We start from the raw sequence: 13,447 nt of genomic DNA, 5'->3' as shown, positions 1-13,447 counted from the left end.
CCTGGGATCGAGCCCCACATCGGGTTCCCTGCTCAGCGGGGAGCCTGCTTCCCTCTCTCTCTCTCTGCCTGCCTCTCTGCCTACTTGTGATCTCTGTCAAATAAATAAATAAAATCTTTAAAAAAAAAAAAAAGTCATGATCTAAAAAGCCAGGTCTGTGTGGGAAGAGAGGGAAGAGAGGTGGCCCAGTACTGTGTTCTGTCTGAGGGAAACAGGCAAGCGGGCTGCCTTTCCTCCCAGCTGTCTGTAAGTCACGTGGTCCGGCCCACGGTCCTGTTTCCATTTGCCAAATCAGAGACACCCATCTCTTATGGCCTTGGGGATTGGCATGGAGGTGTTGCTCTGTGTCCTGAAGGCTGGGCTGCTCCCAAAGGTGACTGCTGGGCAGACGCCAGTGCTGGCTGAGAGTGATACACATGCACTCCCTGTCCCATATTGTACCACGGCCATCACCCACCCCCGGGCTGGCGCACACACACTCCTTGGCTCCCCTTGATTTGGAAGCTTTGTGTGCCCGGAGGCAGTGGCACGCTTGCTTGGGTGTGACCTGCCCCCCCGCCCCGAATTTTCAGCTCCATAGGAGTCACAGGGGCCACACACAGAAGTCACACACACTGGGAAGTCACAGAAGCTGGTGTTTCCATTAACATGCCCTTGGGCACGTACCCAGCTAACCCATGCAGACGTACACACACTCACAAGCCACACGCCCAGGATCACGCAGACTTGGAGGTCACAGCTCAGATTCACACGCACTCGTGAAAACACTCGTGGGTCACATGTGGGTACTGCATTGGCTCATGCTTGGTAATCACAAGATGCCACATGCCTAGATCCATTTGGTCACCGCAGAGTGGACCCATGACCCACACCCCATGACCCCAGAGGTCGTCAGAGGGGGCCACCTGAGGGCCTGGGCCCCTTGGCTGACCTCCACCCTTCCCTGACTTCCCAGTGCCCGAGATGGAGCCTCCGGGTGCCAGTGACAGCGACAGCATCAGCGCTCTGTGCACGCAGATCAGCTCGTCCTTCGCCAGTGCTGGAGCCCCAGCACCTGGGCCGCCACCAGCCGCAGCAGGTAAGCCCAACCCAGCCCCTGTAGCGGCCACCCCGCAGCGCCCTCCCCGCAGCGCCCCGCCTGCAGGCCCCTGCTCCGTCCAGACGCCGGGAACCTAGGAATCCCACGAGCTTAGAACCGTGGGTCATCTAAGGGCTAGGGGACCATCCCAGCTCCATGGAATCAATTTTGAGCCTTGGATCATCTTAGAATCCCAGGGTGATCTCAGAGCCATGGGTTCATCCTAGAACCACGGGGTCAACTTAGAACCACGGGATCCGTTTTAAACCTTCCGGTCTCAGAACCATAAAATTGAGAAACCCACAGTCTTAGGATCACAGGATATTAGAACCTCCAGATTCATAGCCACGAAGCCTTGGAATCACCTTAGAGCCATGAGCTTATCCTAGAACCACAGAAGCCCTCGGAAGTGCAGTATAAATTTAGAACTCTAGAATCTTCAAAAGCACAACCTTAAAACCAGTGAACCTCGCTATGTTGGAAATGTATGGGACCCCTCGACAAAGACTTACACCATCTTAGAATTTTAGCCTCCCAAAACGATACATTGTCAAAATAATCAGAACTAAGGGTGCTATCAAAAATATTTAGGAACAGGTTTGGCCCTGACCCATCAGAAGGGAAGCTGGGCTGGTGACGGTCAGTCTTGCCTGTACTTTTCCATCTTAGGACCTGAGACTCTCAGAACTGTATTTTCTGAGCGCTCGGAACCAGCCCGTGGTCCGGGATGGTTAAGCAGTTTGCCCCGAAGTCGACACAGGTAGTGAGCGGCAGGGCCCAACCCCCAGCCTAGGGTTCTCTCAACTGTCCCCTCTCCTCTCTCTAGGGACTTCTGCCTGGGGTGAGTCCTCCGCGCCCCCCTCAACTACCTTCCAGCCTGGGCACAAGCGGACCCCTTCGGAGGCCGAGAGGTGGCTGGAGGAGGTGTCCCAAGTGGCCAAGGCGCAGCAGCAGCAGCAGCAAGCGGCCTCCGTGCCCCCTGTGGCCCCCGCTCTGCAGCCCTTCCCTGGCCCCGTGGGGCCTTTCGATGCGGCACCTGCCCAGGTGGCCGTGTTCCTGCCACCCCCACACATGCAGCCCCCGTTTGTGCCTGCCTACCCGGGCTTGGGCTACCCGCCCGTGCCCCGGGTGCCCGTGGTGGGCATCACCCCCTCACAGATGGTGGCCAACGCCTTCTGCTCTGCCGCCCAGCTCCAGCCCCAGCCCGCCACCCTGCTCGGGAAGGCTGGAGCCTTCCCACCCCCAGCCATGGCCACTGCCCCCGGGGGCCAGGCCCGCCCACGTCCCAATGGGGCACCGTGGCCCCCAGAGCCGGCCCCTGCCCCGGCCCCTGAGTTGGACCCCTTTGAGGCCCAGTGGGCAGCATTAGAAGGCAAACCGGCTGTTGAAAAACCTTCCAACCCCTTCTCCGGCGACCTGCAGAAGACCTTCGAGATTGAACTGTAGCTCGAGCTACCCTGCCCGTCCCAGCATCTCCTGGTGCCCCACAGCTGGGCATGGAGGCCCAACCTCTCTCCCTAGTCCCACACCCTGGGGCTGTGCCCCCCAACATCCCCTCCAGCCCCCTGATCACCCCCCGCAACCACTACAGAACTGACATTGTATGCCCAGATTGTGACAGGATGGAATTCAGGGATGGACCCGGCCTGGCTAAGGGACCCATTTCACTGCCAGACTTAGGCTGGCAATGCCCTCCCCACCCCCACCCCCACCCCCACCCGCACACACAGTGGGATGGCCGCAGTCCCGCTGAGTGCCCTCAGTTCAAGCAACATCTCCCAGTTTCTGTCGTTGATCTTCCACCTTCCAGTGTCGGGTGGGATGGAAAAGGGACGCCTGCCTCGGGGCTCTTCTGGGCCCACTAGGGCCCACCCCAAGTCTGGTCATCCCCTCCCATACACAGCACAAGCAAAGGGCTTCCCTCTGCCCACCTGCTGCGTTCACTGCCAATGCTGTGCTCACCCGGATCACCCCTCTCCCCCACTTGGGGGGGGCCCACATCTTCCCTGGGCCAAGGTCTCATGGGGGTGGGGGCCAAGTTGGGGGCCCAGGAGGCGGGGTAGGGGGAAGGGGAAGGAGATGCTCAGTTACCTCACGTCAGTGCCCGCTGGGGAGGGGTCCGGGATGAGGAGGCGGGGGCGCCTGGCGGGTACTTTTCTATCTTTTATTTCCAGATTTTTTTGTATCTAAACTTACAGATTTGTATTATACAAGGACAGCCAATAAAGGAAGAATATAATGACGCCCCTCGGGACAGTGGGGGGTGTGTCGGGGCGGGGATGGTGCAGTAGCAGAGCCTTTTCTCCTGAGTCCTCTCCTAAAACAAGAGGGACCATAACCTCTGAGTCATAACATGGTAGGAGGGAATGCTGGCCCAGCATTTGAGAGGTTGGGTATTAAAGGGGACCCAAAATTAATCACCCCGATTTCTAATTCTTAACAGAGTCTGAACCAAAGAATTCAAAATATTATAATCTGCTTCTAATCAGTTCAGTATTGAAATGTCATTTTTGTATTTCTTAGTCGAGTATGGAAATTCTCAATAACCAGCTCTGGAACAGTAGATCTTTGAGCTGGAAAATTGGTCAATTTGCATTTTCTATAACTTAGGCCAAAGTGTCATCTGACACAGCAGCACGTTTTTTTAAGTCTGTCTCTTGTTTTTTGGGTCCCACACCCCATGGAGACCGGTTCTTCAGGGTGCTTCTCCCTTCACAGAAAACACAGACCTGGGGGTAACCCACTCACTTCCCCCCCAAGCTTGGGCTCTCAGAATAGACCTAACACCCCTGCCCTATCTGGGAACCTCCTCCCACCTAACCCGCGTGGGGCATCCCAACCCCACTGCCACCAAGGTCACTTCGCGGGGACCACCCAGCCCAGGCTGGTTCAGTGCCCCTTTTCCAGTTCTGTCTAGGAAGCTCTGCCCACCCTCACAGCGGCTCCCCGCGCCACCCCCTCCCTCGGGGAACAGGCCACGTGAGCCCCTCCTCGTGCTTTCTGGGGGGTTCCGCCCTTCGCGATGCCTTCTCTCCAGGCACCAGGGAGGCCGCAAGGGCTCTTTTGGAACGTCCCACCGAAGGGCTAGTGCTTAGCGCCCCCTGCTCTCGGAAAAGCTCCACAGGGCGCCGCAGCCCAGGGGTACCCCGCCCCCGAGCCGGGGGAACAGACCCCACCGCGCTGGCGCCCTGCGGCTCCCCGGGCCCCCGCGCCTCTCGCCGCCCCCTGCGCCGGGTCTCTACGGAAACGTCCCCCACCGACAAACAGCCCCCGCCAGACCTCCGGCTCCGGGAAGGCTGCGGGGATCAGCGCGAGCGCGGGAGAGCAGCGCCCCCTTGTGGCCCTGTCCTCGGCAAGCCGGACCAGGGCTCGGAAGGAGAGACCCGCAGGACCGACGCTAAGGCCGAAAAAGTGTTCAAGCACATACATACACGCATGCGTGGATAAAAACAAAATTAGCGGCGCGGTCATGAACAACATTGTTCAGGCTCTGGTTCAGCCGTTTGCTCCTTCAGTAAATGCTCCCTGACTCCTCCCATCCCCCACGCCTCCCGCTCCTCCCTGAGCACCCTGCCCCACGCCTCCCCAGGTCTGGCCCCCTATCACAAGGACGCTACGAAGGCGCACGCACCAGTTGGGGCTTTCCACGACGTCGCCTCTGTTCAATCACGAAGCAAAGTTAAATCACAACTCTAAAGCAGGTTCAGGATTCCAAGCTCAATGACACCTCACCATGTGATTAAACATGGCTTCTTACCCAGCGCACAGAGCGGGACAGAAGACAAGCCACACGACAAACAAGAGGACAGAAGGGGGCAGAAAGTGAACGGACCAAAAGCAAGGTCGGGGTCAACTCTTTGCACCTACTGGGGCCTTTTTTTTTTTTTTTTTTTTTTTTTTTTAAGATACTATCTATTTGAGAGAAAGTGAGAGAGATCATGAGAGGGGAGAGGGTCAGGGGGAGAAGCAGACTCCCTGCATGGGCAGCCTCCATCCCAGGACTCCCGGATCATGACCTGAGCCAAAGACAGACGCTTAACCAACTGAGCCCCCAGGCGGGGTCACCTACTGCTTCTGATGTTCAAGCACAGAAGGATCTCGGTTCTGTTCGGAGAGCAATTGGGAGAGTCTTTGGGAGGAGATGCCTTTTTTTTTTTTTTTTTTTAAAGATTGTATTTATTTAACAGACAGAGAGAGCACAAGTAGGCAGAGAGACAGGCAGAGAGAGAGAGGAAGGGAAGCAGGTGCCCTGCTGAGCAGAGAGCCCGATGTGGGGCTCGATCCCAGGACCCTGGGATCATGACCTGAGCTGAAGGCAGAGGCTTTAAACCACTGAGCCACCCAGGCGCCCCTGCAGCTGCCTTTTTAAAGTGTCAAGACAGAGAGGAATCAGGTCTGAAGAGTCTCAACAGTTTGCTGCCAAAATCCTATCTCTTTTAAAGGGATTTCCTCGGTTTGGGGTCTCTGCTGACTTCCTCCGGTTCTGCTCGTTATCAAGTCTGGGTGTCAGCTGACGTTGGTCCCGGTGATATGTCCTAGCTGCGGTACCTTAACTGCTTGCGTCATTCCTTGACACAGGCTCCTGCTTGACATGAGAGACTCCATTTTGCTCTCTACACCCCCATCCCCAGGGCTGTCACTGTTGGCCTGTGAAGGCAAGGGACAAAGGCCATCTGGGTCACCACTGTAACTCCACAATCAGGGACACAGAGTAAGGCTCAGATGACCACCAAGGCACCCTCAACATTCTCCCTCAACACACATTTTGCTTTAATAGTTTTTTTTTAAGATTTTATTTTTTCATTTGACAGAAAGAGAGAGCAAGCATAAGCAAGAGGAGCAGCAGCAGGAGCGGGAGAAGCAGGCTCTCCTCTAAGCAGGAAGCCCCAAGTGGGGCTCGATCCCAAGACCCCAGGACCATAACCGGAGTCAAAGGAAGACATTTAACCATCTAAGCCATCCAGGCGCACCTACCCTAAAAAGATTTCTTGGGCCCCTTTGCAGCCACTCCCCATTCTCACAACCAGCCCCAGGCAGCCATTCATCTACTTTCCCTCACGTATATATTCTTTTCTCCCTTTTACATACATTTGCTGGATACCTGCTTCCATCAGATATTACGTGCTGAGAATACACAAAGACACACACAGGCTCTGGCCTCAGGGAAGTCAAAGTCCAGCTGGGGCAATGGCTAATGGGAAAATATGTCCATTTGCTCATTCATTCATTCAAAACTATTTAATGTTTACTGAGTACCTTCCATGTGCCACGTACTACCCTAGGATCTAGGGATAGAGCAGTGGTGGGAGGCGGGACAAAAATCCTGTTCTGCTGGAGGATATTTTAATGAGAGGCTAAAAATAAAGAAATCACCAAGTAGATGTATGATACAGTGCCTGGTGGAGTGTTATGAAGTTTTATGAAGAGAAATAAGCCAGTGGAAGGGATAGAAAATGATGGGGTGAGGGGCGCCTGGGTGGCTCAGTCAGTTAAGCATTGGAATCTGGGTTGTGGCTCAGGTTGTGACCTCAAGGTCCTGAGAGTGAGCCCCACATCTGAGCTTCTGCATCAGGGCTCCCTGCTGAGCAGGAGTCTGCTTCTCCCTTTCCCTCTGCTCCTCCTCCCTGAGCTAGTGCGTGTGTGTGTGTGTGTGTGTGTGTGTGTACACGCACTCTCTCTCATTCGCTCTCAAATAAATAAATAAAATCTTAAAGAAAACTATCCCTCCCTCTCTCCCTCTGACCCTCCTCCCCCACGCTGGTCTTGTGTTCTTTCTCTCTAAAATAAATAAATAGGGCGCCTGGGTGGCTCAGTGGCTTAAGCCTCCGCCTTGAGCTCAGGTGATGATCTCAGGGTCCTGGGATCAAGTCCCGTATTGGGCTCTCTGCTCAGCAAGGAGCTTGCTTCCCTCTCCCTCTCTCTCCCTGCCTCTCTGCCTGCTTGTGATCTGTCTCTGTTAGATAAATAAATAAAATCTTCAAAAAATAACAAAATAAATAAATCTTTTTAAAGAGATTGATGGGGTATGATTTTAAGGTGTTCAGGGAGCATGTCTATGAGAAATAAACATTTGATCAGAGACCTGACCTATTTGATAATAAATATATATAATAAATTTTATAATAAAGTGTTGAGGCCCGACGTCGGGGTGGCCCACACACTGGGGCACACTCTGCGCTCCTAGCCATCCCAGGTTTATACACGCCTTCTGAGCAGGTCTCAAGAGTTTGGTTTAGGGACCCCAGGGGAGGTCCCGGAGACATCATGTGGACAAAGTTCACATGATTTCCATAATAATATCAATATGTTCTTTTAGCTTATTTCACTCATGGAACGTATACTTGTAAGTTCTTATATTTTGTTTATTTATTTTGAGGTAGGATTTCACTTTATTTTTATCTTTTTTTTTTTTTTTTTTTAAGTAATCACTACACAGAATGTGGGGCTTGAACTCACGAGCCTGAGCTCACAGGTTGCATGCTCTACTGACTGAGCCAGCCAGGGGCCCCAGGTTCTTGTGTGTAAAATTCTCTGTTTGGGGGCACCTGGGTGGCTCAGTCGGTTCGGCATCTGCCTTCGGCTCAGGTCGTGATCCTGATAAGGGAGCAAAAGGCTGGCTAAGGACAAAGCAGACACTGGCACCCTACACCCCCCACCCCTTGTGACATCTGTGACATTCCTCCGGAACTGCTGGCTGCCCTACAGGAAGGACAGATGGTTAACTGATAGAGATCACAATCCTGCAGGATAGGAGTCCCCCTCAGTTTGCAAATGCCCTTGTGACTTACAAGGAAGAGGCTTTCTTATCAACAGCCTAACTTCCAAAGACCCATAACTCAGTTCTGGAAGCCCTAACACTGCCCCCTCCCTGCCCATAAGACTGAAGGATCCTGAGGTGAAAGGAGCTGTAGATCAAGCTGAGTTTATTCTAAACCTAAAGTTCACTGACAAGGATGTGTGACAGTAGAAATGTGACATTCCACCAGGAAACTCCCAACTGTCTTCATGTTGGTACCTCGTCGTTAGAGAAACAAACAAACAAAACACAGCTTGGCTTGACAATTACCAGGCCGCCAGTATCCTGAGTCTTCTTTACCATATGTCCGCCCATCTGACCCCTTTTGTCCTCACCTCCCCAACTCCTAAGTATATAATCAGCCACTCGGGATCCCGGTGCAGCAGCTCTTCCTGCCCACAGGGCCTGTCCCCGTGCTTTAACAGAATCACCTTTTTGCACCAGAGACGTCTTAAGAATTCTTTCTTGGTCATTGGCTCCGGACCTCACTTATGTTCTAAAACTTCATCATTTGGCACCCAAACATGGGGCTTTGAGTCCTTACATCTGGACTCTGAGCCTGGGCGCAAAATCGGTGAGTACTTTCTTTCCTCTTCCCCTAGTCTCATTTCAGGCACCCTTCAAGGAGTGTGGTCTTTACGGAACACTTGCCTGTCGATTGCTCAGGCTGTAACCATCTAGCCCGTGGCTACTCTATGGGGAGGAAAAGTCTGCCTTTTGGCTGGAAGTTAGTTTCCTGGTCAGAATGGTAGTAAGACCCAGAAACTTGATGCCCTCTCTTTATTTCTGCTTTTACACAAAGTTGTCTGTCTTGAGCACAGGGCAGCCACCTGTGTCACTAGGACGGCTGCTAATCTTAAGACTCCTGTGTGAGGCTTCCTCCTGACTGATCTAATGTGATCCCCTCCACATCCCTGGTCTAGCCACTTCTGCCCACAGGACCTCCACTGGGAGTCGGCCAAAACTAGTACATGACTGAATTAAAACCCAACTGGGGACCGTTTCTAGGGAAGTTGGCTGTAAGGACCACATATGTTGGAATGTCGGTTAGACCATGATGGATTTCTATCTTTATGGTTTTCTTCCAATGTCCTCTATTAACTACTTGAAGCTACACAATTGGGTAATTTCCTCTTGTGAAACTTTTCTAGTATTTTCCATGGGTTGAAAACGCCAGGGCAATAACACAACTTCCAGAGTGTAGGACGACACAATATTTTAGTCCATTCACCAGGCACCCACCTGTAGCCTAGGATGCGATGGGGAAGAGGAGGGCCGCCGGCACCCCTCCAGGGCCTTTTCCGGCAGGAACGGTGTCACAGGAAGGCAGGGATGGTGCTCAATAGTGATTTTCGTTGAGGGACATCTCTGGTCACTTTTGACACCTGGAACCTCTGACGTATCCTGTGTGGGATGCCACCCAGGAGTCGGGGGGGATTTTGGTAATGGACCTTCTTTTTCTAGGAACATGGGATCATCTTCTGTTCCCAAGGATTCTCCCTTGGGATGCCTTTTAACCCACTGGTATCAATTTGGACTACAAGATTAAAGAAAGAAAAAAAATGAACTTCCTCTGTAACACTGAATGGCCTCAGTACTCCTTAGGAGGTGAGGAAAAGTGGCCCATAAATGGGACATTAAGTTTCAAGTCAATCTGTCAGTTAGACCTCTTCTGCAAGGAGAAGGGCAAATGGACTGAAATCCCATACGTCCAAGGCTTTATGGCCCTAAATCAGGATCCAGACCTGCAGGCCTCTTGTAGAGTGTGTGTAACCCTCAACCAGGCTAACAACCCCCAGTGGATATGTTGGGTGAGGACTGTCTAACTAGGCCGATTCCTCTTAAAAACCTGGGATATTGGAGGAATTGCCAGCCAGTCCAAAGAAAGAGGATGTCTGCTCTGTTGCTATCCCTCCTCCTTATAAACCCCAAGACCCCTCTGCCCCCAGCCCAGCTGGACATACCAGGACGGGACTCCCTATCTTCCATTTAAGAATGGGATGCTTCCTCTTAGGGAAGTCACTGATGGAGAAATGGACACAATTAGGGTCCACGTCCCATTCTCCATGGCAGACCTGGCTCAGATAAAACAACCATTAGGACAGTATTCTGAAAACCCCTCTCGATTTATTGAGAGCTTTCAAGAAGTATCGATTGTGTTCGATTTGACCTGGCAGGATATATATTTATCATTTTAACTCGTTGCGCCCGTGAGGGAAAGAGACAAATCTGGGAGGGAGCACAGGAGTTCGTGACGAGCTGGCGATGAGAGGCAGGGATGGTTGCCTGGCCGGGGGTGCTGCTGTCCCTAGCACCAAACCACGCTGCAACTATCAGGAGGACAGTCCAGGGGGAGAAAAATGAGATCATATGATCACTGATAGAAGGAATGAAAAAAGGGTTCTCTAAACCTGTAAACTTTGATAAACTTCAGGAAGTCACACAAGGAACTGATGAGAATCCAGCTCTATTTCAGGGACGAGCGGTAGAGGCCATCCGGAAATATACAAATTTGGACCCAGACTCACCCGAGGGAGTCACCATACTAAATACGCCTTTTATCTTTTAAGATTTTATTTATTTATTTGACAGACAGATATCACAAGCAGGCAGAGAGGCAGGCGGGGGCGGGGGGGTGAGAAGCAGGCTCCCTGCTGAGCAGAGAGCCGGATGCCGGCTCCATTCCAGGACCCTGGGATCATGACCTGAGCTGAAGGCAGAGGCTTTAACCCACTGAGCCACCCAGGCGCCCCTAAATACGCATTTTATAAGCCACTCAGCACCTGACATCTGCCAAAAACGAACTAAAATGGCTTTAGGCCCTTAAACTCCCATTCAGTGCCTCCTAGAAATAGTGACTGGAGGCTTTAATAATAGAGACATGGCCTTAAGGCAAGAAAAGGACTGGAGAACTAAACTGCAGGGTAAGATACAGGCTCAAATGACGGCTGCACCATACTAACCAGGGGCAAAAGAAAAGGCCGGTAACAGAGAACTAGTTAAGTCCCCATGCTATACGTGTGGCCAGATCGGACACTGGAGCAGAGAATGTCCAAACAAGCCCTCTCCACTAGGGCTGTGTCCTGTCTGTAAAGAAACAGGACAGGGGCACCTGGCTCAGTGGGTTAAGCCTCTGCCTTCGGCTCATGTCATGATCTCAGGGTCCTGGTATCGAGTCCCACATCGGGCTCTCTCTCAGCGGGGAGCCTGCTTCCCCCTCTCTGCCTGCTTGTGATCTCTCTGTCAGGTAAATAAATGAAATCTTTTTTTATTTATTTATTTGACAGAGAGATCACAAGTAGGCAGAGAGGCAGGCAGAGAGAGAGGAGGAAGCAGGCTTCCTGCTGAGCAGAGAGCCCGATGCGGGGCTCGATCCCAGGACTCTGAGATCATGACCTGAGCCGAAGGCAGCGGCTTAACCCACTGAGCCACCCAGGCGCCCCTGAAATCTTTTTTTTTTTAAAAAAAACCTTCCAATAAATACCTCTGCCCAAAAAGTTGAAATAATGTTACTTATCCATGCTCTTTAGTTGGCAAAAGGTCTAAAAATTAACATTTATACTGACTCTAAATATGCCTTCCTGGTACTATATGCCCATGGGGCTATTTGGAAGGAAAGGGGATTGTTATCAAGTCGTAACTCCCCAAGCCAACATGGGCCTGAAATCATTACCCTTTTTTTTTTTTTAAAGATTTTATTTATTTATTTGACAGACAGAGATCACAAGTAGGCAGAGAGGCAGGCAGAGAGAGAGAGAGAGGAGGAAGCAGGCTCCCCGCTGAGCAGAGAGCCCAATGTGGGGCTCGATCCCAGGACCCTGGGATCATGACCTGAGCCGAAGGCAGAGGCTTTAACCCACTGAGCCACCCAGGCGCCCCTCATTACCCTTCTTGAGGCTGTACTCCTGCCCAAGGAGGTAGCATGATTCACCTCAAAGGATATCAAAAGGATAGGACCTTAGAATCTACAGGAATCATGAAGCCAAAGAGGTAGCAAAACAGAAACAGATATTAAGCCTTATGCCAGTCTTAGCTCCAATGGGGTCCATAATCCGCCAGTCTACTCAGATCAAGAGACTCACATAGCTCAGGAGCGAGGATATACTAAAACTACAGAGGACCGGCTTGTTAACAATGAGGGAAAAATCTTTATACCCAAAGATAATCAGTGGAAGTTAATACAGGGCCTACACCAAGCTACTCATTTGGGCAAAGACACTTTAAAACATTCAATTAAAAATATATTTGATGAGGGCGCCTGGGTGGCTCAATGGGTTAAGCCTCTGCCTTCAGCTCAGGTCATGATCTCAGGGTCCTGGGATCGAGCCCCACATCGGGCTCTCTGCTTGGCAGGGAGCCTGCTTCTTCCCCTCTTTCTCTCTCTGCCTGCCTCTCTGCCTACTTGTGATCTCTCTGTCTGTCAAATAAATAAATAAAATCTTTAAATATATATATATGTATATATATATTTGAAGAAGTGAATTTAACAGCCACAATAAAACAGGTCTGCCGATCCCCTATTGTCTGTACCCAAGTAAATCCGGAAGGCGCGGCTCGCCCTCCTCCTCTCTTAAAACCGGTCCAAAGGCCTGGATCCTCTCCAGGAGAGGACAGACAACTTGATGTCACACAAAGGCCATCCTGCAAAGGCTCTAAGTTTCTATTAGTGTTGTTGATACCTTCACCAGATGAGTCGAGGCCTTTCCATGTAAAACTGAAAGAGCCATAGAAGTAACCAAGATTCTGTTGCAAGAGATTATCCCTAGATCTGGCCTTCCTCGATCTCTTCAAGGTGACAATGGTCCTCCTTTCACCACTGAAATAACTCAACCCATAGCCCAAACCTTAAAAATTAAACATTTCTTGCATTCAGCCTGGCATCCACGATCCTCGGGGAAAGTAGAAAAGGCTAATCATAGTTCAAAACGTCATCCTGCTACACTTAGTCTAGAAACCCAGGAAAACTGGGTTATTCTCTTGCCAGTAGGACTTCTCAGGATAAGAACTGCTCCAAAACAACCCCTAAGACTCAGCCCTTTTGAGTTATTGTACAGATAACCATTTCTTTCTGTAGATCTGTTATTAGATGCAGATTATAATGCTCTATTATTCAGTGGAAGCTGGTTTAATTCATAGATTACTCAATGAATCTACTAATCCTCACTCCTAAAACCTGATTTAACTATAACTGAATGCCCACCCCATGTAAATCCCAGAGACATGGTTTATTTAAAAAATTGGAAGTTGGATACAGCAGAGAACTTAAATCCAGAATGGAAAGGCCCATATCAGGTCATACTATGTACTCCCACTGCGGTAAAGCTAGAAGGTCGCTCTTCGTGGCCTCATGTATCTAGAATAAAGCCTGCACCTCCTTCACAGGAACCCGGTGCTCAAACTAATGTGTCTTCTTCCTCCTGTGAACCCAGAGAAGATCTCAAACTTCTCTTCAAGCGAAAAAGATTGTATATCTTCTCTTTGCTTTCCTTTCACCTATCTTAACGGACAGTTCCTTTCTACAGTGGGCACAGTGTTATGCTGAACTACAAAATCAAACGGGTTGTTGGATGTGT

General features: G+C 51.1%; 1 protein-coding gene across 1 annotated transcript in view; it reads left to right on the top strand.

The window, feature by feature from the left end:
- Positions 1-2,769, top strand: part of LOC111161489 (NUMB like, endocytic adaptor protein) — a 21,015-nt gene extending 18,246 nt beyond the window's left edge. Inside the window, 2 exon segments of the mRNA XM_022525185.1 lie at positions 956-1,078; positions 1,905-2,769. Coding sequence (XP_022380893.1) covers positions 956-1,078; positions 1,905-2,524 — 743 coding nt within the window. The 3' untranslated portion in view covers positions 2,525-2,769.
- The last annotated feature ends 10,678 nt before the right edge of the window (positions 2,770-13,447 follow it).

The sequence above is a fragment of the Enhydra lutris genome, unplaced genomic scaffold, assembly GCF_002288905.1.
Source record: "Enhydra lutris kenyoni isolate GAN:26980312 unplaced genomic scaffold, ASM228890v2 scaffoldscaffold85, whole genome shotgun sequence".
In the NCBI taxonomy this organism is placed as follows: Eukaryota; Metazoa; Chordata; class Mammalia; order Carnivora; family Mustelidae; genus Enhydra; species Enhydra lutris.
Note: the sequence above shows the minus strand (reverse complement) of the source record. Positions and strands in the feature narration are given on the sequence as shown.